This window comes from Corvus moneduloides, chromosome 4 (assembly GCF_009650955.1).
Source record: "Corvus moneduloides isolate bCorMon1 chromosome 4, bCorMon1.pri, whole genome shotgun sequence".
Lineage (NCBI taxonomy): Eukaryota > Metazoa > Chordata > Aves > Passeriformes > Corvidae > Corvus > Corvus moneduloides.
Window position 1 is genome coordinate 62231489 of NC_045479.1, and position 25617 is coordinate 62257105.

A 25617-nucleotide genomic window follows, 5' to 3' on the forward strand; every position below is an offset into this window, starting at 1 on the left:
GGGGTTGGGGAAGACCAATCTCAGCTTTATATAGCCAGGCACTGATTTTCCTGGAGCCAGTGTTGTGGATGTCACCCTGAATTTCCTTGAGTAGAAGCAGTCACTGACCATTAGTAGCTGGCACAAGGTTAAACTCTGCTAGTTCAGGTAAAAAATTAATCTCCTTTCCTTTGATCCTGTTGAAACCCCTTTTTGGTGCATCATGAGATGAGGTATTTTACTGTACAATACCTGAGTCTTTTTGAAGCCTCCTCCCCCACAAATTTGTCCCAGTGCTTTCCCTCACCAGGGGAAGGTGCAGATGGCCAAGCACCTGTGTAAGGGCAGAGCGAGCACCAGGCATGTGAACCCCAGAACATGAGCAAATGGTGAAAGCTCCAGAGCAAGGCCCAGGACAGGTACTCTGCTCTTGGATGCACAGCCCAACCTGCTGCATCCAGTCAACAGCAGGCAGGAGGGAGGATTTTCTATCATATGGAAGTGTCTCTGGGTTTCTTCCTCCCAGATCACCTGGAATGATATTTGTCATCACATGGGAGACGAATTGATACTCCTGAGGCTATCTATGTTCAGAGGAGCTGGCAATACTGCACTTAAAGTGTTTTTAAGCTTGTTAGCAGATGAGCAGGGTGGCACTTCCAGCCCCATTTCACAGGTGACATGGATTATAAATAGTTTAAGAGGAGAACCAGCAAGTCTTTTTCTCTTTTTTTTTGATTTTCAGTGACAGATAATCTGGAAGTCCTTACTGGCACCTGATTTCAACTCAAATAGTTGTGGTTTAGGAAGCAAAATTCTTTTTAAAACTGCTGTAATTGAAGTATAGGGTTAGCAATGCCTTGAACTGCCAGTGAGCCTTGGCACCTGATGTAGTCTTTTTGTGTTCAGACCTCTTTATTCCTCTGTCAGCAGTTCATCCCCTCTTGCATAGCCCCAAGCACACAAATACATCTAGGCTAATGGAAGAGTGAGGTTAATATAAAGAGGAACCTTATTACCTCTAGGTTGTTTTTCTTTCAAAGCTCTCACTTACCATGTCAGGATGTTCCTGTTCTCTCCCATTTTTCTTTTATTTCTCATCCGTTTGGAAAGATTAATTTCTACTTAGGAATTATCTCTGGGGACATATGGAACATGCATCTTGCCTTTTGGCTGACTGACACATTAGATCTGATTAGTCACTTGCCCTTTAGCTGGGAATAAATAGCAGACAATGTCAGAGTGGGACTATAGACAGGTGTGGAGTAACACCAAATAGTAGTTAGTAAGTGCCCTTCTTCTAAGCAATATTTAACTACATTTAAGACAGCATAGAAACTTTTCAAGAAAGCACAGAGTTCAGTTACTGGATATATATATATGTCACAAAAGCAAAACCTCATATTTGATAGTGGAATAATTTTCTTTCTTTAGTAGAGTCTCTTTCAGGCATTGCCAGTATTATTTTTGTTATAATTATCATAAATACTATGTAGTTTTTAGACTGGAGTGTGAATATAGGGATTGAGATGAGTTTGGATATGTTACATGTCTTTATAAGAAAAGAATCCAAATTCACGATCCTGTTCCATGAACCTCAACTGTCAGGTAGGAACATCACAGACAAAGAAAGTTCAATACAGAAAAGGTATATTTTTCACTTCTTCCTAGAAGTAGCTCCGTTTATGCATAATTGCACTGCACTATTTTCATTTGCTCCATTAATAAAGCACAAATACAGAGAAAATGGAGCAGGTAATACTGGTAAAGTGGTAGTAGCAGCACCCTTAGCAAGTTTCTGAAGCTGCGCTGTCGGCGCTCAAGCCCACGGCAAGGCTAATCTGATGTGAGCGCACGCTGCAGCAAGCGGTGCCCCTCCTGCACTGCACTCCTCTCCCCAGGGTGCAGATCACTCCTGCCATGGAACAGCAATAATTGGCTCCTAGTCTGCATTATCAAGCAAGGGATGACAGACACAGAAAGATTCTGATCATTCAACTGGTTGCTGGCTCTCTGCCCAAATCGCCTTTTTCTCACACGCACGCAGAGATCCAGTAAACAGTACAGAGTTTGGAATTATTGGTATTACTTGGTATTTGTTTGCATTCAGACACATACTCAAGCTCCCCTCTGCATGTGGCCTGTGTTCCAAGAGTTTGCTCTTCCCTGCCTCATAAAAGAATGCTCTGGTTGCCATTGTTGTTGTGTACATTCTGAATTGTTGTGTACATCTCTGTTGTGTACATTGATGTTGTGTACATCTCTGAAGTCCCAGTCCGCTGCTAATAAAAATTTGCTTTCCCAGTGTCTGCAAAGAGCCCTCTCTTCCACCCTGACAGCTTGGGGAATAGAATTGTTGTACCTTCTGTGCCTTAGGTGTGGCTTTTTCTTTCATGTTGAGCCAGGGAAGCTCAACACATGAAATTCCCACAATGAAACATATATGCAAAACGTGTCTGTCAGCTGCATTGGCCCCAAAGCTGGCTGTGGGATGCCCTGCCATTTCAGCTGCCAGAGGAAGCCACCATATCCAGTCCTTCTAAAGAAATCTTCAGAATTGATTTTGGAGATGGTTTGGTCCAATCTGACTTGCATAACTGAATACACCTGTGCGGAAAATGCAGAAATGAGTGTAGTGATCATAGTTTCATGCATATTCATCACAACAGAGCCTTAATAAATACTTTAATTCATATTTTTAAATGAGACTTAAAGCTTCAGCTCCCTTGCCTTTCTGTGCTGGAGCAATGTATTTGTTTTTATTTTACTCTGCACTTAGCATGGTCACTGGTCTTGTCAGCAGATACAGAAATGCTAATGTGGAACTATGGCATGAAGTTCTGCTGTATTTTATGAAGTACTGAAAATCCCAAAATAGTTTCAATGGGGCACATGGTAGGGACTGCAACCAAAACTTCACACTGGTAATGTGATGCTGGGACTGTGGCCAAAATACTGTCACTGCCAGGTGAGGCAAGGCTCCAGCTTTACTCCTGCCTCTGAAAGTCCAAGATGAAAAAGGCAACACAGCTCTCCTTCCTTAGGCAGAGGAAGAGAGTGTCTGAAAGCCCTAGAAGCATCAGGTGAGCATAGTTTTGCATTTCAGGACACACACATTGGTGAAAATAAAGCTTTCCTAAATGTATAGGAAGCAAAGCAGATCCCAGAGAAGCTTTACTCTTGTTCATACTCTGACAGTTTGAAGACGGGTTTTACCCTGAGGTAAAACTGTATAGGAAAATTTAGTATTAGATGTGTTACTTTGATTCTTCTTCCTTTTCGGGGTAACTGGCCCAGTAGTGAGGAAAAATATAATGTATTTTGACTTTCATTTTCTGTCTTTTCTGATATTTTATAAGCAAGCTAGGCATGATCCATTAGAGAGGGCACACTGCTGGCTGAGAAACTGCACTGATAAAGTAGCTTTCAACATCTTACTGTTGAACTGAGAGGCTATTTCAAGGACTTCACAGGGATCTACACTGAGCCCATTAATGTTAATTAGAGAAAGGCTAAAGAACATGCATGAAGGGTGTGTATGAGTCTAGACAGATACTGGACGAACTTTGGCTGAAAGAAATCAGACTTCAAATACTACACTTGCAAATACTGAAAGGTTTTGAAATCTCTGAGATAAAACTGATGTTGTGAAGTGCTGCACTTGGAAAAGAGGGATTAAATGAGCAATTGGAAAGTAAAACTATCACTGCTAACATGAGAGCTCTGTAAGAGAAAAACAAATCACTTGGCATTGTATTTCTACCTGATCATGAGGGAAAAAAATGACAAGTTCTGTGGTACATTAACAGGTCTTCTAGCTGTGGGTCACTAATGGGAATTAATTATTCTTCAGACAAAACTTTTGAGGCCTCAAATATAGAAACTCTATGTGCAGCTATAGACATATGTCAAAGATGTCCTTCATTTAACCTCCGTGCCAGTGATTTTTATTACCAACCCAGCCATTTTGGTGTAGGAATTTTCTTTTGCTATGCCCAAAACAATCACTGCAAATTATTCTATAAATTTAGAAGAGTGCACAAAGAAGAACACAGAAAGAAAGCAGAATGGGACTTTTGATTAGTTATTCATAAAGATATACATATGCATATATAAATAAGTTTACTACATTATTTATTGTTGTGTTTTTTATGTTCACAGGGCTACAGCTACTCATAGGGGCCAAGTTATATTCAAGGATGCCTTAGCACAACAGCTGTGTGAACAGGGAGGTAAGAATCACTGTAATTCTAAAAATATCTGTCAAATGTGGTTTTCCGTTGTACCAGCATGTCAGCGTTACTCTTCGTGAAAGCTATTCTGTAGAACACCTCATACCAGGATCTTATTTACATTCTTGAAACTGAGTTTCTTTGGCTTCATACTTCCCATTAGCTATCCAGGAATCCCACTTTTCCTCTCTGCTAAGTGTTGGGGAATATACAAACTTGAAGTAGCATTACGCACATGCCTAAAATCAGCCTGTAATAGCCAACATTTCTTTTCTGTCAGAACCACAAGCTGAGTTTTAGCCCTCACTGTATTAACTTTGAGCAATATGCCTGCAGCAAAAGCTTTGTTTACTATCCAGCTCACACATGTCCTTGTGAAAATTCTGCCTTCCCATTTTGTGAAAGTAGGCCATTGAATCTTTGCCCGTCACATACAACATTTGATCATTTTTATAGCTAAACAAAATGTTTGACTTACACAAACTTTAAAAATCTAATTGTTTTCACAGCTTATCCTTTCAATGAATAACCTAAAAAATAAATGTTCTGTTGTCATCTGTTGTCTACAAGGAGTACTTTGCTTTGAACCTGCTTCATTAAAACAGTGAGAAGGAGAGAAGGTATCCATCATTTTTGGTACAGGAGAGAAAGGAATTTCCAGTTACATCAGCAAAATTCCAGTGAAATTTCCATGTGAAAAGAAACAATGAAACATGGGCCAAATGATTTAAAATAAAGATTTTAAAATTGGAAATGTGTTGTCATATTAACACACAAGAGAAAATCATGTAAAACACATCTCTTGGGGGCATTTGAGCTATAAGGTTTTTTTTTCCTGTGAGTTTGGGAATACGGCTTTAGCTATAAAAAGCTGTTGGACATTATATCAGGAGCATAAATTGAGTTAGTCATATAAGGTATCAACAGTAGCTTTGTGATAATGAGGCAAAAAACACTTCAATTTTCAATATTCAACTTTTCACTTTTGTTATAGTTCAATGGAAGTAGGAAGAGGGATTAAAAGAGGTGACAAAATGTTATCTATCAAGCTAGGATGTTGGTTATACTTTGAAGGAATTAGAAATATGTAACACAGGTGCTGGCAATGAGAAGGGACTGTTATGGTGATCTGCATGGAAGGTGATTGGGCCAGGCATGTTTTTGCTGTGGGGAGGGAAAAACATCTGGGAAATTAACAGGAGATAATTGTACACCCATAATGTGGGTGTGAAAGAGTAGTGTTTCAGTGACTGGTGTACAGGGACCTGGAACAGAACTGTTGGCAGGATCGCCATTTGGGATGTGCTAAGGAGGATGGAGAGGATATCTCACCCGGGCTGCTTGCTGGATGGACATGAGTCAAGAATGGAAAAATGAATATGCAGAGTAATCAGCATGAAGTGACAAAAAACCTCATAAACAGATTAAATGCTCCAAGGCATAGATGCAGAGTGAGCACACCACAGCCAAAGACAGGGGTGGCCAGAACAGGTAAGGAAGGGAGAGGGAAGTAAGAGACATATTGATGGCAGTGACAAAGAGCTGGCAGTGACCAGGATGGTGAAAGCTGTGCACAAGCATAGCTTCCCATGAATGGAAATACATGACTGTCAGTGTCAGAACTGGCAGCATGGTCAAGGAGAATATGGGCAAAGCAACAAGATTTCTCCCTGCTAGAAGAAAGTACCTTGGTAAGCAGAGGCAAGTGGGTAGATATCCATCCATACAGACTTGACAGTCCTTCTTCAGACATGCTGTTCCCTGAGATTTTAGTAGGAGAGCTGACAAAAGAAACTTTTATTCTTCCACCCTTCTGCTTTACAGTTCTGCAATTTTGGAGCATAATCTAACCTGGGATCAACATTTTAGCAACACTTAATGTCGGTTAGAACAGTAAGCCCTTATGTTACTGTGTGCTGTCCCTGAGTTCACAGGAACTCTGCAGAACAAGGAGAAAATAGAATTTGGGTATTGATTGTGTGCAGGGTATAAAGGATGCTGAGATATCCCATTGGCTGCTCAGCTGTGACAATCCCTTTGCTGCCTCCTCCTCCCATCCAGCCACTGATAGCCACATCTTGCACCAGCTTCCTGAAAGGGCCTTCAGCTTCCCGAATGGGCCTTCAGCTTCCCCACCTTGTCACAGTCTCCCACATCCTTATAACTTGAGTGTTTCCCATTATTTTTCCCATCAATACTCTTTGCTTTATACACAGTCACTTCAGAGACTTTCTGGATTTATCATCCTCGAAATATGCGATATCACTGCAGTACCTCTGCAAACATTAGATTTGCTTAGGCAAGGATCACCCAGAGGTGCTGTTCTGTGAGCAGTGGACAGTGTATGACAACTGTAGCAGTGATCAGATTTCCCTGCAATACTGATGTGCAAGCTTCTCAGTCGTTCTGTTGGTTCTTATCCCACATTTTTATCCTCATCATGGCTTCTCTCCCCTTAGTTTCCTAGCTCAGACACAGTTTGCTTGACTTGGATATTCAACCACTGCATTGCCCACTATCCTTCCTCACATCCCTTCCAGCACCAGGCTCTCCTCTGCCTTTTGTTCTTATTTCTCCAGCACACAGTGTGCATTGCATTACTCTCTAACCACTGCATACTATTATCATTCTTATACAATTAGAATTAATTTTCCTATTCAAAGAAAAGAGGCCTTCTTTGAAGTAGACCTTACTTCATTTATTCAATTTTCATCAACACCCCTAATATAAACAAAGGAATTCTTTAGAAAGAATCTTCCTTCTTTCAGGAAGAATTAGTGAATTTATTTAGATGCAAATATCATATTAATATATATGCAAAACAGCAAAGTAGATTGACATAAATGAGGCTTTATAGTGTTTCCAGCCCTAAACATAACTATACTGAAATAGTGCACTGAATGATGTGACATATTAAGTAAAGAAAAATAAAACCACAGGGCAACTTCATAGATTTATTATGGGACATCTTCTTAATAAGTATGTTCACTGCAGGTGATATTAGACTTCATAATGTCTAGTAAAGAGGATATACATGAAGATGTGAAAGTAGCAAGGAATCTCAAAAATCATGTTCCCTGTGGCTGTCCACCCTCAGATGTACATTAATAAATCCTAATCCTAATAGAGTTAATGGAATTTGTGCAGTGAAAGGAAAGTGGGTTTTTGTATTTTGAAGAGAATTAGAGGATGATAAAGGGTAGTGTTAAGGGATGGCAATGCCATATGTATAATGTAAATGGAGTAAGAAATGATGCCATAGGGAAAGACACCAAAGAAAGTATAATAATTACTTAAAAAGCTCTGTGTTCAGAATATAATACATATTTTAGGAAGCTAGGGAGATGTTTGAGAGCTGATGTAAGCTTTAAATTTTATGAGAATTATATTGAAGAAAGGATACAAAAAAATTATCATAGAAAATGTTAATCCAGCACTAATAGGAAAAAACCCAAACAAACATAAAAGAAGCTAGAAAAGATGGATGTCTTATCAATGCTTCTAAGGACAAATAAGGATCATAATAACTGATTTGATTATATTCTTGCCAGTAAAAATGCATTTAATAAACCATATATTTAACTCATTGATATAATAGTAAAATAAATGGAAAATAAGGTAAATTTAGTATTGTGCATGTTGATTCATATGTATTCCTGGCTTGAGTAGAACAAAAATCATACGTTAACAAACAGTGGCAAATTAAAATTGAGTTGACAAGACATCAGATCTGGCTGCACTGCATAGCAGAACTCAGAAGAGCTTTGGTTTGCATGAAAATAAAAATGTTGCTGGGAGGAACAGTTTGTGGGGCACCATCCTGCCTGCCTTTGCCACACCAAGTAGGGTGATATCAGGTAAGGAGGCCTTTTCCTTGGTACACTGTAACTTGGACCAGTAGAACCATTCTTTGGAAAAAGGACCATACTGGGAGACTTGTGTGTAGTTTAGTTCTGACTGATTAGCAGAGAATCCCAGAACAGTAAAACCTAAGAGATGGAAAAGATGAAGGAAGCTGTTTCCTCTTAGTGCAATATCATTCCCTTCTGCTTAATTCCCAGAATTTTATGCAATCTCATGCTCAATGCCATGAATTGTAGGACTGGGTTTCTTTTCTTAAGAGACCTCTCTACAGTCTGACAGACATCTCCATACTGAAAGCAAATCCTGAGAACTGGCCCAGACTCTCTTTTATTTGAGAATTTTTGCCCAAATGTTTGTGCAAGACCTTTCAGGTGTGTTTTGCACCTTGTAAAATTTAGGAACACTCTGAAAAAGAAACACAAAACAGATTTCAGGCTCTCAGGTTTGTATTTTACAAGCTCTCAGAGCAGTATTTTACAGAGCAGAGGACTGGAGAATAGAGCTGGTGTGAAGTTCCTCAGTTTATGTGTCAGCAAGAATAACACAACCCTGGGGCAACTCACTGACTCTCCCTAGGGGATGCTCAGCCTCTATCATTCAATAGCAACTTTGTTTACCAGCAGAAAGTATTGGAGGGAGTCTAAATAAAAGCATTAATTTCCTTTTTTATCTTCATCTGGCTGCTAATGACAAGGAGATTAGACTTCATAATCTGCAAAGGAGAGGATACCTCCCTCCACACCTCATTTGTCATGAATTGATGAGCAATAGCTGATGGCCCCTGGCTGTAGAACTCTAAGCACAGTGTTTGTCTGGGAGCATGTGGTCATTTCTGTTACTGTAATTCACTTTCTGTTTATATTAAAAAACGGACAAAGTTCAGGGTTCTGAGAAAAAAAAGAAGGTATATGTTTTAGTGAGTTTTAAGAGTATTTTCCTATGCTGCATTTTCTACCTATCCCTATATACTGTCTTGACCCCAGAGCTCTATGGAATATGGGTGTCAATAGTACAAATAGATTTTTCTGGGACGTGTTTATTTTATTTTGCCTTATGCTTGCTCTTTTTATCTGAATGGAGACTAGTGTTACTTAACAGTTAACTATCACCATCTTTAATGATTTTGGTTCTTATTTTTTCATGACAACAAGACCGCCACCAAATTGGTTTTTTCCTCCTCACATTCAAATTTCTGGAAGATGACATTCCCTTCCCACTTCTTTCATATTTCCCTCCCTTCCCATTTAATAAAAAAGGGGCATATTTAAATTGGCTTAACCTTTCAGTAGCCTTACTTCATCCACAGAAAAATTTAACTTTTTACTCCAAAAGATGCCTTCATTCTCCCTCATTCTGTTGACACAGAACCCCACAATGTCTCCATTGATTTTTGAATTCCCCATTAGCTTCCTCAAGATTCTCACGCTTCCAGTTTGGCTGTGGCCTTTCTCTCTCTGAATCACTTCTTATTGCATACTTTCTTCTCTGCTTTTCCTTACCAAAGGGATTGCCTTGTCTCACAAGGCGAGCTCTCTACATTTCCTTACATTTTCTCATACTGTATTTGCTCATGCCTCTTAGATTGTGACCTCAGTTGAGCTCTGCTTCCATTCTTTGCTCACTACAATTCATCTCTTGTAAAGCTGTGTATACACCCAGGGTGCTAGTTAAAAATCAAATAATAAATTCATCTACTTTACTTTTTTAAAAAGTATGTCATTCTCATTCAAGCTAAGATGCATTTTGGAGCCACACAAATACTGGTTCTAAATTTAAAACCATCCAACCATGTGCCTAAGGAACATCTAAGAAAGTGAATAATGGTTTAAAATATGAACTGAGATGGTCTTTCTTTTTCCCTTTCAGCCTGAAGTATTGTATAATTCCTTTTAAATTATAAATTTATATCTTTACACTCTATAGCTACTCTGCACTGTATCATTTCTTTTAGCTTTGTCATATTGTACAAAAAAACTCCATTTGAAATTAGCCACAGTGTATGGCTTATGGAAAAATCCATGTTACCTAAAAGTTTGTAGTTCTACAAATTGATTAGCAAGGCAGATCTGAAAATATTTTAAAACAATCACAGTTAGTTTTGTGTTATGTTCTGAATTTCTACTATTTCTGGGCCTTAAATACAACACTTGAAGATCAACACAGTGCTGTTTTGCAATGAAATAAAAAGTGTAATATAGAAATTGTTCATAGAGAGATTAAAGTCTATGTTTATCACTCATTAAATGGTTCCTTCACTGTCTTTTGTCATATTCAGCTCAGGAATTTGAATTACAATCAGAATACCACAGGCAAAAATACTTGGGCTTCTTAGATCCTGTAAAGATTTAGGAAATGTAACCTCTCCCTGCCATAAAATCTGTTTTTGTAACAACAACAACTTTGTCTAGCCTTAAGTGTTTGCTTAGTTCCACCTCTAGATTTTTTGATGATTGATCAGTAGCATAAATATGCACCTGCACGATTTCCTTCTTTTCATTCTATTGCTAAGCAGTTTTGTTTTGCAATGTACTATGCATGTAGTGGAAGAGCTGTTTCAGGAAAAAATCTCAGATCCCAATTCTGTATAGTTTAATCACATAAACATCAAGTTTTATTAAATAATGGTGAAGTCGAAAGAGTTTGCAAATGTAAAGATGCCAAGTTTGTGCTATACCTGTGCCTTTTTGCTGAATGCTGAAATTTTGCATAATAATTTCAGAAAGTGTCATCAATGATTGTGTGTATCCTTGGCTGGAGCCCTTTCCACAGAAAGTGTCTTCCAAAGAGCCATGACAAGCAACCTGGAATGAATGATACTGCAGTCCTTCGTTTTCATCTGGAGGTCTGAACTGCTCTCCTTGGAGCAGGGGGTCTCCTTCAGTTGAGTTACTTTCAAAGGCCAATGAAATTTGATTGGGCAACTGATGAGTCTGCCCATGATGTGCCCTGACATGACCACGCTCCTCATAGGTGGCTCTCAGCCACCCCTGTGTTCACAGCAGATCACCCCTCAGTACTGCTCTGGAACTACTGAAAAGGGGTTATGCAGAACATCAGAAAGAGAGATTTTATTTTGAACCTAGCCTGTTACAACATCAGGATCATTACAAATCCCATGCCATAATGTGCTTCTTTTCCTGCTGTCAAAATCCAGAACAGTTTGTGTTGCTCAACCTGGGAAATAATTCAGTTAATCCAGTTCAGTCCATTTCTTCAGTACAAATAATTTTAAAAAGGTTTCTGGTGAAATTTACACATTCCCATAGAGAAAAACAACACCTGGGGCTGCAATGGACAAGTTCAGTCTTTTCCACTGTAGGATTCACCAGTGCAATCCAGCACTATACTGGAGGTAGTGCCAAGCTTAACATGCAATAGTTGTATTTCTCCAGATTTTGTACCATCGTGATGAGAGGTCTTGGCCATTGCTAGAGTCATTATTGGCATTTCTGCTAGGGAAGAAAAAGCAGCACGGGTGAATTTCTTGTATAAAAAATGGAGTGAGTTAGCCACAAAAAAGAAAAAAGATTTCAGATTTCTGAAACAACAACAGACTCTTAAGTAGGTCTTTTCTCTCAGTTGCAGTAAAGTTTTCAGTGGTAGTTTTCAGTGGTAGTTTTCAGTGTGCATATATATATATATATGTATGTGTGTGTGTGTACACACACACGTATGCACACACACACGTATATATGTACATAAGGTTAGTAGAGATATGTATGTATATACATGTATGTATATACTTATCAGGTTAGTGGATGGTATAAAACATGTCAGTCTTCTAATTTGTAAGTCAGTTAAGTCAAAGTTTTCTGTCTAAAGTAAATCCAGATTGCTTGCCATCATTTTCTGGTCTGCTGATACCTCAGTTGTTGACTGCTCAGTCTTCATCACCTACTTCCCATGAAATGTTGCAATTTCATTACAGATTGTCATGCCTCCTTGCAAACCCAGTGTTTAAGGAGTAAGCAGGAAGAGAAAAGCAAAATTCTTGAGATTTGTGTTGGACTTTCTATTCAGATGACTATGTGTGAGAGCTCTACACAGATTGCTGCATTCATTTTCATGTTTATTTTTAATCTATTTTTAGTTTGTCAGATGTTATGACAGAAATTGCAGTACTTCAGTATTTTATTGCAAATATGCTGAAGAAATCAGGAGTAGTGATAAAATTTAGGTCAGTGCCCAATGAAAAACACAGAATCATCAAATGAATCTTGGCTTCAAATAATCTCTCTTTTTTTTGGGATGTTTTTTTTTACCAAAGCCCAAAATACAGCTGGAAATATAGATCCATGGCTGAGGTACTGATAGACAAATAGGTAGCTGCTTCCCAGGATTTTGGTTATATGCACCCACTTGGCTTCCATGAAAGAGATGTAACTTACTTTGGATTTAAGGTCGAGCAAGGCTATGGGTGTAGCTGCCACGGAGTATCTAACACACTGTGCAGCCAGTCTCTAGACTTCTCCATATATTTTTATGTCACTGTGCCCTTTCAGATCCATTTTGGTTCCATGTGTGTAATGCTACACCAAGACTCCTCTCAAATTTTTGGTAGAAGATTACTTAATAAAATTGTGCCATTTCACACATATGCTCCTCATGCAGTATGTCTTTACAACATTTTGCTGTTTCTTGGGAGACAGAGACCTACTGGGGAATTGATCAGCATTGCCTGCAAAAACACGCTTTGATAGAAGTGTTTGATACAGTGATTTACAGAGTCAATCTGTTACTTGTTGCCCTAGGAATATTTGGATTATTTCCCCCAATAATATGCCCAGTAAAATGTTCAGTGCAGTATAAAAAATCAAAGCGTGGCATTTTTTGCCACCCCGAGACTATTTCTCTTGTTCAGCCTAATTCCCACTCTCTTTGTTAATCCTTGAACCCCAAGCCAAATTATTTTTAATAATATCTCATAATTCTAGACTAGAAGTGATCTTTTTACCTTGCTGTAAAACTAGTACTGACTTTCATTTATTTTGATGCTTATTTTAATCAAGAGAATAATTATTTTAGTTTTCCTATTATATTTTTGTAACTTTTGGGGTCTATCATGTTTTTCACAATTAAGCTATCGGGATAACTGACTTAAGAGAATATGTACTGTACAATTTGTTTTAAGCTGAATCGATTTTTAATGCTGCAATTGAGCCCTGATCATAGCAGATATTCATGCATGTGTCTTTGTTTTCCACAGCCCCAACAGAAGCTCCCTTACATCCTCACCTAGGTAGGTGATTTATCATTCTTACTACTTAAAATCAGAATCACTGATTTTATTATAATAAAAAACCTGTAAGGTCACACGAAAATAGGTCTGAGGAATTCAAATAAAAATGAGATTCATATAAAATGAATTGAATTGTGTCTAATTCTGATTAGTTGTTTCTTCATTGTGATTTTTATTGCTCTTTATTGCCTTTGAATCCTTGCAGTGTGAGTATACCATGCTGCAGGGCTTTTTTTCCTAGTTATGCATTAGAGCATCTGTTTGCATGAGAACCAGGACTGGAGCACCCCTGCTATGAAAACAGGCTGGAAGAGTTGGGGTTGTTCTGCCTGGAGAAGGGAAGGTTTCAGAGAGACATTAAAGCTTAAAGGGGCTACAAGAAAGCTGGAGAGGAATTTTTTACAAGGGCTTGTGGTAATAGGACAAGGGGAAATAAAGGGTTTCAAACTGAAAGAATGCAGGTTTAGATTAACTATCAGGAAGAAAATCTTTATTGTAAGGGTGGTGAGACACTGGAATAGGTTGCCAGAGAAGCTGTGGATGCCCCATCCCTGGAAGTGTTCAAGGTCAGGTTGGATGTGATTTTGAACAATCTGAGAGGTGTCACTGCCCATGCCAGAGGCATTAGAATTAGATGGTCTTCAAGGTCCCTTTCAACCCAAACCATTCTCTGATTCTATGACCCATAACCCTCAGTGTGGGACAGCACCTCACACCAGAGCAACATTACTGTGAGGAAGATTTTGTGCCAGTGCACCTCCAAGGTGGACCCCAGAGCAAGGCACTGCTGCTCCTGCTCTCCATCCCTGCACCCACCAACCCTTGTGCTGCAATTTGATTAGTCCAGGACAGATTCTGGCATTCTTGCTTAGTTTGAATAGCAAGTGACAGTTACTTCATTCATTTAGTGGAAGTATTTGTAGAGAAGGCTCTGTCTAATACAATCACAGGTGCCAAAGATTTGGGATTTTAAGTGAGTTTATTGGTCCTCATACATAAATGAGACAGTAAATCTAGGTGGAATATTGGAGTCCAAAGTTTGCAGAACAGTGGTGAGAAATACTTGCATAATGTAACTCACAGTTTAAGTTCCTCAGATGAGTTGGCCTTTACTGCCAGGTCTGCCGATAGCAGCAGAGAAATTCCAATGAGCTCACGGATTTTTGCGTATGAATTTTCAGAATGCATCCCCTGACTATAAGAGCTGTAGGACTCATTAGGACTTCTCATCCATTCTTGTTCCCATGTTTTCAAAATCTGGATTTGGAAGGATTTTTTTCTAAACATTCAGAAAACCAACAATTTGGAACAAAAGTTCTTAAAAGATTTATTATGTACTTGGTGACTTCATCTTTCCATAGCCATCACACTTTCATGATGGGGGCACTTCTTAATTTTTTGTGATACTATGATCCATAGCAAGCAAAAAACCCTGTAACTAAGAAACCACAGGTTTTATAACTAGAATAACCTAAAAAGCAGATTTTACAATGCATTACTTTAACCCTAGCTAAGGTAATATTTAGAAAGCATGGGATGATTGCACTGGATTATTTTTCATGTACTGTTTTATTTTCTTTGCAGCTGAAATGCACAGTGACAGCATTATCTTACGAGATGACTTTGACTCTTACCATCAGCAAGAATTGAATCCTACCATGTGGTGAGTTTCCGACTTCTGCGCTCCTCTACATGCATTTGAGCAAATGAAAACATTATATTTATTGAATGAAGTGGAGTATAAACTTAAGTGTGGGTTTGCTTCATTAGGACCTAAACATTTTGGTTTATTAATTAATTTATTAATGAGGGACTGAGAAATTCTAAGCCCATTGAAGTGGGTGACAAATTCTTGTTGATTTCAAATTTTTAACTAATCCAAAAATAGAAGGACTAGAGCTGAGCTCAGTGAATATTTATGAATGAGTATTCTGGTTTCCTGAAAACACAGCTTTTCATCAAAAAAAGGAGAAGAATTTCAATAATTAAACTTTATTGTTTCAAATTTTTTTTTAATTTTATGTTGTACCTGTTTTTGGTGAAGCTAACTATAGCAAAAATTCCTTCCAAACTGAAGTGTTTCCAAATGATTAAAAAAATCATGAGAACCCCCCCAAAACCCCCAACTGAATTAAATACCTCTGTCTAATTTTTATGAAAATGTTCAAGGTTGAATTTTTTTTCCCTTTTTTTTATGAAAGGCACACTTTTTCAAATCTTTTGTATTGTATAAGAAGGAAAACCTTTCCCTTCTAAGTTCTATGTAGCAACTCCCAATTGCTAGGGTTTGGGAGTTTTGGGGATTCCTGAATAGGGTCACTCATATTATCACAGTCTATGTCTGAAACAGCCAGCACAAGATGTTATCATTCTTTAACCAGTAGGTGCTATAGAAGAATCTCAACACTCACATGCACAATAAGGCAAGTACAGCTTAGGACAGGTCAGGCAGCAGCTTTATGAACTGTGACCATAGTGAGAGAGCTCTCAGACTTCATTTCTCCCTCTGCTTCCTCATTCTCTGCCAAGTGATTGCAGAGACCCAACCCATGCACTGGTTCAGAAAACAAGGGAAGAGCTGAGGAAAAATAATCACTTCAATGTTAATACAGTGAAATAGCCATCCCTGGGATGGATGGACTCCTTAAGTCACTGCCACAGTCCTAAGTTGTCCAACAGTAAATAACAGGACAACATGGAGAGATGACTGTTGGTGGAGCCTACAGGAGCGACCCCCTGGTGCTGCCTTAGCTCAGAGGAGGGGAGTTGGAAACAGTTGCAGACTGTTAGCTTTTAGGCAAAAGGAGTGTTCTTTTAGCAAAGATAACTCTTACACCTCTGAATCCTAAATATTAGTAATTTTAGCACCACACTGATCACAGAGGTAGAGGACCATTTCATATGATGTATGTGTACAATGTCACAGAAGAGGAAGTTACACATCTTTCTTTGTACAAAACTGATTCTATTCTGTATAGTGAGTATATATATACAGTATGTAACACCCAGATAAATTACCATCTCTTGGTCTTGATACGAACTTTTGAAGGTTGTAGCCTCCTTTTTGTGTATAAGATTGTTTCTGAGTTTTCTATTTCTTCCAATCCTATTTCATAAATATAACTATTGTTTTAGTTCATACAAGACACACAAATATTTTACTGGGTTAGTTTATCTTGTCCAAATAAATCCTTGATGAGCATTTTAGCACTTACCTACATTTGTTAGTTATTACATTTGTTCTGTGACATTTGACTTAATTTTCCTTTTTATTAAGGACTGCCACAACTTCCCGTCTGTGCAGGTCTTTCATAGCTTAACCATCTCATGCAAAGATGCTGTAGTTTACAGAATTTTATGGATATTTTTATTTCGTACATACTCATTTTAATAGTTTTTAATACGTGCCTACAATTTTTGCTCCTTTTGTTCCTTTTGTGTCAGCTCTTTAAATGTTTTTCTGGACTAGTGGCATTAAGGACCTGCAATACTACAACATAAAAACCCCTCTTTCTTTATGGGTATGAACAGATAAAGGACTCTTAATGGGTTGCAGAATAGCTGCCAAGGTAGATAGCTTTAGCAGCAGTGTGTTAAATGGACTTGAGTGGGAAGAAATGAGAAGAGGCATTATTTCCCTGCAGATGCCTCATAACTCACAGAGGGCTTGTCTGTTGGGAGCCTCCATAATTTATTTATCCATTGCTCTCAACTTTAAATTCATCCTTGCTTATAGAAGAATCAGCAGAGAAATTTCAGACTAAAAGAGCCCCCAGTCTTCTGCTCCTTTTTTCCCCAGGATTTGGATTTGGTCTCTCTGGAATAAACTTTGCCCACCTTGTTTGGTGAGTCAGTGCAGAGAGGTGGGTGCTGGGAGAGAGTCCCAAAACTCACCACAATCCTGAAACAGATTTTCCCTTAAAAGCAGAAAGCCAGCATTTTCAGCAGTGCTAAGTAGACACGTAGCACAAATAAAAGAAAACCATAATGAGCTATCGTGAGCTTTTCTGCACAAAGGATTTCTGCAGTAGCTCTGCCTCCAGTGAAGACCCGCTTAGTGGCAGAAAGCTCACTCTCATTTGATTGTCTAGTGGGAGTAAAATCAGGAATTATTAACAGTTGTTGCCATCCACCCTAAAATTGAATTTTTTCCCCTGGCAGCTGCTAAAATCCCATCTTTATCACAAACAATTGCAGTGAGTCCTGGAGCAGTATTTCCAGCCCTGCTCAGTCTGGTCTGTGCGGAACAGCTGCCTCGTGTGTGCAGACACCCCAGCAGGGCCGTGCCATGGGGCCACTTACACTGAGCCACCCTTATCGTTTCTGAAGCCATTATTTGTGTACAGATGAAAAGAGAAGTGTTTGTGTTTTCCTACAATCTTTTCTTCCCAAATCCTAAATAACACTGGCTTGGAAGCGATGAATATTTTCCCACTCCTCCTGATTCCCCTTCTGGCATGTGCAGCTCTGGCAGAGATGTACCATCCAAGTGCACCAGCTAAGCAGTTTATAGCCTCTCTGTGTGTCCAATTTTATGTTTCCCAGCAGAGCCTGTGTGTCACTCCATTGCTGGGACAGGCCTCACATCAAATAAGTATTTTGCACAAGGGCACTCTATGATTTTGAGAGTGACTGCCTGGTTTTTATGGAATTCTGCTCTTTCAAATGCATTAAAAGACACATTCTTCCCAGCAGCCATCTGTTTCTTTGGAGGCTCAGAAACAGGGGAGGAGCAGCTACGAGTGTTTTTGGAGCTGCAGAAGGAAGAGAAGGGGAAGGTTGGGATAAGGCTCTTTGTAAAAGAAAAATCACAGCACCACAGTTCCTAACCTAAATCAAAATTTGGTGATTGAAAGAAAACAGGAGAAATTGCTAAAGTGGGAAAGGGACAGGGAGAGAAGGAGGCAACAGGAGTGGACACATAAGGAGAACAAAGAAGGAGGATTTCTCTGCTGGGAATGCAGGAATGGGAGCATGTCTCCTCTTTCTCATTTTCTTGGGAACCCACACATGTTGAGGATTTTCTTGTGTGGTTTGTCCAACTCATATTTTCTTCCAGTGTCCAGTCATGTCAGAATATGGTCATTTCCAAAGTCCCCAACCCATAGGCAGAAGTCTGCTTACTTAAGCAAAGATTTCCTCATTTCTTGGATTTTATTTGCTGCCAACGTTACAAAGATTTCTAGTCTTGTGAAACAAATATGCTTCACACAATCATAAATGCCCAATATATTAAATATCTGACGTACTAGCTGTGGAAGCGAAGGTAGGTAAGTGATTCCCACACCACTGTAAAAGCAGCACCAATGCCCATGCTCAGCCAGTCACTGTTGACTTGTGGAACTAACCATAAAGTAATGTTTAGTGCATTTTTTAATTAGAAGCACAATAATACAGGTGATTAGTGTCCATGAGACTTTCTGAAAACTGACAGGACACTGTTAGATCAAAAAGCTCAGGAGCCATGGAAGTAACCGATTTCTTCAGTATGGGAAGGGAATCTGCACCATGTACTGCTTGCCAGGGAATGGCTGGAGGAGTAGAGGTCCAATATGTGTGGTGTGAAGAAGACTGTCTAGGCCATTGAGCACCTGTTCCTGTGACCATCTTGCCTCCATGTAACCTCATAAAACTGCAGTGGAGAGTATAAAAAAAGGTGCTATATAAGAACTAAACCAGGCCAAACAAGAACAAATGTAAAAATAAAAAAGTCTGTTTAAACTGATGATAAATGATTTAATGTTAAGAAGATGCATAAATTAGTAAAGAATAAATGCTGGCATTAATGTATGTTTCTGTATAAAACAGTTTTCATAGTAGAACTGTAGAAAAAAGGGGGTTCAGTACATTTAAAAGAGAAAGAGCCTGTACAGAAGTGTATTGCTGGCTAAACTCTCCTTCCCAATCTGATGTCATGTTTCATCTCAAAGCCAAGCAGCAGTCACTTAGAGAAGGCACACTTGTCAAAGATGATATGAAGAATAGCTGAGCATGTAAAATCAATCAATAAGAAATAGAGATTCTCTTGGTCATCACTTCTTCATGGCATATGAGAAATGTACAGGTACAGTGATATTTCCAGTGGCAAAGAGGTTGAGGAAAGCTTTGTGACAGGAGAGAGAGGTCCTAAAGTGGTTTCCAAATTGCACTAAAACTGTGGGATTAAACTTCAGAAAGATTTATGTTTAAAAATCTCTTGGCAGTTTGAGGTGTTTATCTTCTTTATGGTTCAGACATCACAAAAGACATCAGTCAATATAATGTCCACATACTCAGGTATTGTAGAGGGAAAAGAAATGACAAATAGGGGTGGGGAAACAGCAGATGTTTCCCCTTCAGCAAAGTGAAGAACAATAGCAGAGAGAGGTGAGACTCTCTAAGCCAGAGATGAGAGTGATGGCAGGTCTGCAGAGAAGTCATCTTGATAAATGTGACACATGTCAGCAGTGGCAGCAAGGACCAGCTGTGAAGAGAGAGTTGAAGTGATTTTAATTTGCTAAGATTTTAGACCAGGCAGGTGAGAAAGATAATGCAGAAATCTGCACCCAGCCAGGGCAAATACTGTCTTCTGTTTGTATAAATAGAAAAGAAATTAACTTTCCTGTCTGCACCAGGAGAGGAGCAAACTGGATCATTTCTAAACACGTAGTACTACAACAATGATCTGAGGAACAGCAGATCAATTATCTTGCTCTTCATGCATTCTTGTCAAGCTAATGAGCAGTTTATTGTCAAAGGTAATGCATTTCAAAGGGAGCACAAAGGTTTGAATCAGGATTACTAACAGCCATTCAATTTTGTATGAGAGGAGTCATCCTAGAAAAGACAAACGATGATGAAACTGCTGTATTAGCAGGACAGTGTTTCTGGATTTCCAGACAATATTTCCTAGACCACGTTACAGAAGTAGAACAGATGAATCACTTTTTATTCATTGAAATATGAGAGATGCAGAATTAAAATACCCCTTGGATTATGTAGCCTGATCTTTCAGGAAGGACTAAGTGGTCCCTACAAAGTATTCATGGCAAAGTTTTCCTGCCTTGTCTGTCTCCTTGCACATATCAAGAGTTTGGGTAGATGCTCCACTATAAAATTCAAAAATGTAGAGGCAGACAATGAAAATAATTTTTATAGCAGCCAGAATCCTACAGAATTCCAGGAATTCTTCTAGTTCCTGTCCCTCTGCTCTTCAGTTGTCAGAACTTTGGGATCAGGTGAAATTTAGATAGCAATAAAACATGTCCTCTGTGAACTCTGCTTCTGTGCTTTCTCTGAAAGTACCATTTTATTCACTCACGTGCTCTCTTCTTGCCTTTTATTGAGAAACAAAATTATTTGCTCACTGTGCTTCTATAAGTAAATATTAATTCACTGAAGTTGATTGGAACTATATTACTTTATTGGAATATTTTATTTTGGTGCTTAAATCCAAAATCCTAAATGCTATCAATGTGAATTGCTGAATTACTTCATTGGCACACTCATACAGGTAAAACAACTCAAATATTTTTTGTGTCTGACTTTTTTTCTGGAGTAAATATTTCCCTGTACGTTTGATGTTTAAGTTGAGCTTTGGGTGCCAAAAGGCAATGTTGGTCATCACTACTGCAGGAAGCTTGTTGGGGACCAGGAGTATATCCAATATTTTTTGAAAATGTGGTCCATCTGATACCCTGATCCTAGAAGGTGGGGGAGACAGCCCTTTCCCTGTATTTTGCAGTCAGGCTGCCCACAAAGTCCTTCATATTAAATTAAGAAATATCAGGGGAGGTGTACTGTACTTACCTGTCTCTGCAGCACTTACAAGCCTCTCATAATATTTCTTCATAGTTTTTCCCCTAAAAGGTGAGCAGAGTGGCAACTCTGTTACTAGGAATATGGGATATGACAAATACAAATAGAAGCAACAGCAGTACCATGTCACACTGCAGCCTCAAGCCCGACTTTTAGGGAAACAACCCTGCAAGCAGGAGAGGGGCTGATCCCAGCCCCTTGTCCTCAGCTGTTCTTTATGGTAACTCCATGATGGTGGGTTTACATATGGTAAATCAAATGTTCACAAGGATTTTGTGAGAAGAGTAGCTTCAGGGTAAATTATACATGTAAGATTTCAACTTGGTTTCCCATGGTGAGATGTTTCACATTCAGTGAGCAGGGACATCCCTCTTTAGAGGAGGGGCAGTTTGCAGAGAGCAAGTACTAACTCACCAGGGCCTTTCACAAGAGGGAGATCTAGTGGATCATTCTTACAGCTGCCCGACCTTTGTTCAGCATCATGATAACAAACAATCCAGTTTGAGCACTGAGACACAGCGGTCTGATTTTACAGTTTCCAGCAGTCTCAAACATGCAGTCTCTGGTTTCCACTCTGAACACGGTGTGCTCTCCCTGCAGGTCTGAGTGCAGTAACTGCGAGGTTGGGGAGCACTGCGGAGTGATAATGCACGGCAACGCTGCCACGTTCTGCGAGCCATACGGTCCCAGAGAGCTGGTAAGTGAAGGCTGCCTCGTCTGCTGGGGCTCGGGCTGCAGGCTATGAAGCATGTCAGCTGCAGAGATGTTGGTGTGCTTTGAAAGTTCAGTTTTTGGCAGAGAGGCTCTTGAGCAAGGTGATAAGCCCATAGAATGCTCCCAGGAACATCCCAGTGTTTTAAATGGTAAATGCTAACCAAAGGTTATTGCAATAGTTTGCAAGGGACAGTCTCTTGATCCAGCATGCATCCAAGTCATTTAAAGTATCTCTGAAATACTGAAAAGTCAAGGACATAGAACTGTGTTGTCAAACTGGCATTCTCTTTTTATATCCAACAATTAAATAGAGACAGGATTCATGTCTCTTTTATTATTTTATTAGTCTTGTCCTGTTTTTTCTTGTCCCTGTTGACAAATGTTAATTTGGTTGTAAAACATCACTTGCGAACAATGCATCCTACAGACTTAAATGCAGCCTGGAGCAAGCACCTGCCAGTCTCAGAGAAGTGTATGTAACAGATTGACTCATGATGAATGGGACAGAATTAATTTTGTTGGGGAGTAGTTTGGTCATAAAATTGCTGTAAGAAACAACATGGTACAATTTGCATTAACTCGGGGTCATTGGGTGTGGAAAATGAATTGCAATACATAAACCAATGCCCACATGCTGATGCTGGGCAGCTAGCTGCAATAATGTACATAAAAGGGGAGTTCTGGAAAGAACTGAAAAATTAAAAGGCCAGATCAAAGCCCATGTAATTCAAAATTAATTTTCATGTTTTCAACAGTCTTCTGAATGGAGGGAGAGGCTGATTAGAGCTATTTGAAGAGCAAACATGGAAGAGGGCCATAAAACAGAAGTGGTTTTGGCCAGGCATCTTCCCTTCATTTCAGACACTGACAAGTCTGAAATTTTAACATTTCCCATTTAACAATTTAACATTTTAACATTTAACAATTAACAAGTCTGTTAATTTTACATCCTTCACTGGGACCAGAATTACACAAATGCAATGTAGATATTGCTGATGCGGTGCATAAAAGTCATAAACACATATAAAACTAATTTAGAGATTTTACAGAGAAAGGAGAATTTCCCTCGCAGCCAGCCCCAGCCAGGGAATCCTGTCAGGGATGTTAAATGGCCTCTCTGCTACTTTGCATCCTGTTTGAATATGCTAGGCTTTGCTAACTGCCTTGAGAAGGCATGCATTCATTTATGTCCTGTGCAAAAGGGAAGTCACACCACTAGGATGATTTTCCATTTTTTACATTTTTAGTTGTAGTACTGAGCACAGGTAACACTACTTGGAAAAAAATCTATTTATGACATTTAACAAACCCAGGGTCCCAGACCCCAGGGTTTTGAACTGTCATTCACTAGCTGTCTTCTCCCTGCTGATTAGCAATTTAGACTACCCTAAGCAATCAGGAATTGGCTTCAAAATCCAGTCTTGGACTGTATTTGTCACCTGTGTGATAAAGTAGCACTACTGTGGCATCAGGAATTTGGAAAAAAATTTTTTATGATACCAAAGTGGTGTGATTAAATAATCAGCTGAAAAAATCGTCATGCTTATAATCAGTTACCAGCCTAAAAATTAAAGTATCTATAACTATTATGGCAGTGTTGCAGAAAAATCAAATTCTTCTGCAGGAACATGCTAATGGCTTAACATTATGGATGAGCACAAGACAGTGTTCAGGCCAGAGGTGTGATCTAGTTTTATTTTTGAGTATGGACATACCTGTTGTCTTAGAACCAACCCGTTTCTCATTTGTAGTTGTTTTGGCAATTTCTCAACATATCTCTTTCTGTCACAAATTTTAAAACCTGTTTCATTTCTCCATGATTTTCATTAATCCTATTCTGTCCCTGCTTGAAATGGACCATTAAATCTCTGCTCCTGCTAATGGCTCCTAATACATTAATTACTGCTTTAAAATACTTAGTCAAGAAGAGTTGCATTTGCAAAATATATCAACAGCTCTAGCAGCTGCTGGTTTGCTATCTTGACCTCCTCCTTTTCTTCTGATTTCCAATAGCCACCTGTTACTGCAGGCAAAGGGTTTTTAATACCAACTGTCTCTGTCTGTTGGTGAGAATTTACAGCTGGCAAAATCCTGGAAAGGTGTATAGCATCAGAGATGTTGCAAGCAAAGGAAAATATCTACTAAAGGCTCCCTACCATGCTCTCTGCAGTGTCTGAACTAAGCAGTCCTATGCAGAATTTTGCAAAAAGTTTTTAGTAAGTCTAATGCTTTTTCCCAAAGCTTTGCTGAAATGATTCACAACACAGTCTAAGTCTACATGAATGCCTCTTCTGTGATAACTGATATGTTTAATTTCTTGGTGATATGAGCTACTGAACCTCAATAAAGGTTTTGTTTTCAAATTATGACTTGCACAACATAATTAATTGAATGAAAACTAATATAATAGGTGCTCTCAACTCAAATCAGAAAGCAATTTATTATTTGGCATGATAAGTGTGATACCTAATACTGAATTGATCCTGACAGAATTACTTAAATGGGAATGTGACTGAATTTTTAAGGGGTTATGTACATGTAGCATCCCTATTCTTGTTTAAAAACTAAAATTACCTGTTAGGACATGTAGTCTTTTTATCAGCTAATCTTCAGTGCATTTCAGTGATGATCCCATTCCTTAATATTTATAAGAAATTCTTTTGTGTATGTAATAAGTATGTAGAAAAGAAACAAAACACACCAAAACCTCATGCCAACTCATGCAGATCTCCATCCATTATTTTCAGAGGCATCATTTAATGAATACCTCAACTAGGTGTGCACTGGTACTGGAAGAAGTCCAGTCCCTTTTGCTCTTCTGCATCACCACCATAGCATACCTTGCTTAAGTAGAAGTATTGTTAAATCCAACTTTCAAAATAGATTGAAAAGAATTAGGTGTCCTTCACAACACACTAGGGCTTTTTATTTTATAGCATTTTTAGGAGAACTATTCTAATTTGAACTACTGAAATATGGAGGCATTCGAAGAAGGGAGAAAGAGAGGCCTCAAAGGAAGGTGGTGCTCTGAGTACAGGGTGAGCTGCTGGTGTTTTCTGTCTCTTTCTAGGTCTTGGCTGGATGCCGGCAGTGGGTAACTGCTGCTACAATATTTCACTGTACATACCATATAGTATCACCAAGGTTTTTTGTTTGCTTTGGTGTGTAAGGTTTAAGTTCTGTTGTTTCCTCCTAATGTTTCATTATTTTAGGTTTACTTAATGTTATTTTTATTATTTATTTATGATCATTTTTAGTCCTTGTTCTGTGCTGGGAAAAGTGAGAACCATTCCACGTGTACAGATTTACACTAAGCTGACCATAGACCACAGAGTTCATTTTTTCAATCTTCTAAACAGTGATCAAATGCCAGTGTTGCATAAAAATGTGGGGTTTTTTGTAGACATTAGTATGGTGGAAAAAATTTCTGGCTTTGACATATGATGAGATTTCAATAATCAAAATGACATAACAAAAATGTCCATGATCACTCACCCTGAAAGGGCTAGTGATTAACAGTCCTATGCACTGGAGATGTAGGTATCTAGAGGTTTTCCATGCTTTCAAAGAAAAACAAGCAATGAATGTATTCTTTTGCTGATCTAACAAAACTATTTGCTTTTCTTCCCATAGACCACCACTGGCCTTAACACAACTACTGCATCCGTCCTTCAATTTTCCCTTGGTAAGTTTAAATTACTCTTTCACCCGAGAAAGGGCAAAAAGTCATTTCTGCAAAGGAAAATGGCCCTACAATTTAGGGTTACCTTTCTGGTTGATGTTACACTCAAC

General features: G+C 38.9%; 1 protein-coding gene across 3 annotated transcripts in view; it reads left to right on the forward strand.

Moving 5' to 3' along the window:
• Positions 1–25617, forward strand: part of RELN (reelin) — a 274847-nt gene that overhangs the window by 105794 nt on the left and 143436 nt on the right. For all 3 annotated transcript variants that reach the window (XM_032106018.1, XM_032106019.1, XM_032106017.1), the window contains exons 4-8: positions 4141–4211; positions 13282–13314; positions 14899–14977; positions 21712–21808; positions 25459–25510. In XM_032106018.1, the coding sequence (XP_031961909.1) occupies positions 4141–4211; positions 13282–13314; positions 14899–14977; positions 21712–21808; positions 25459–25510 (332 nt within the window). The remainder of the gene's footprint in view (positions 1–4140; positions 4212–13281; positions 13315–14898; positions 14978–21711; positions 21809–25458; positions 25511–25617) is intronic.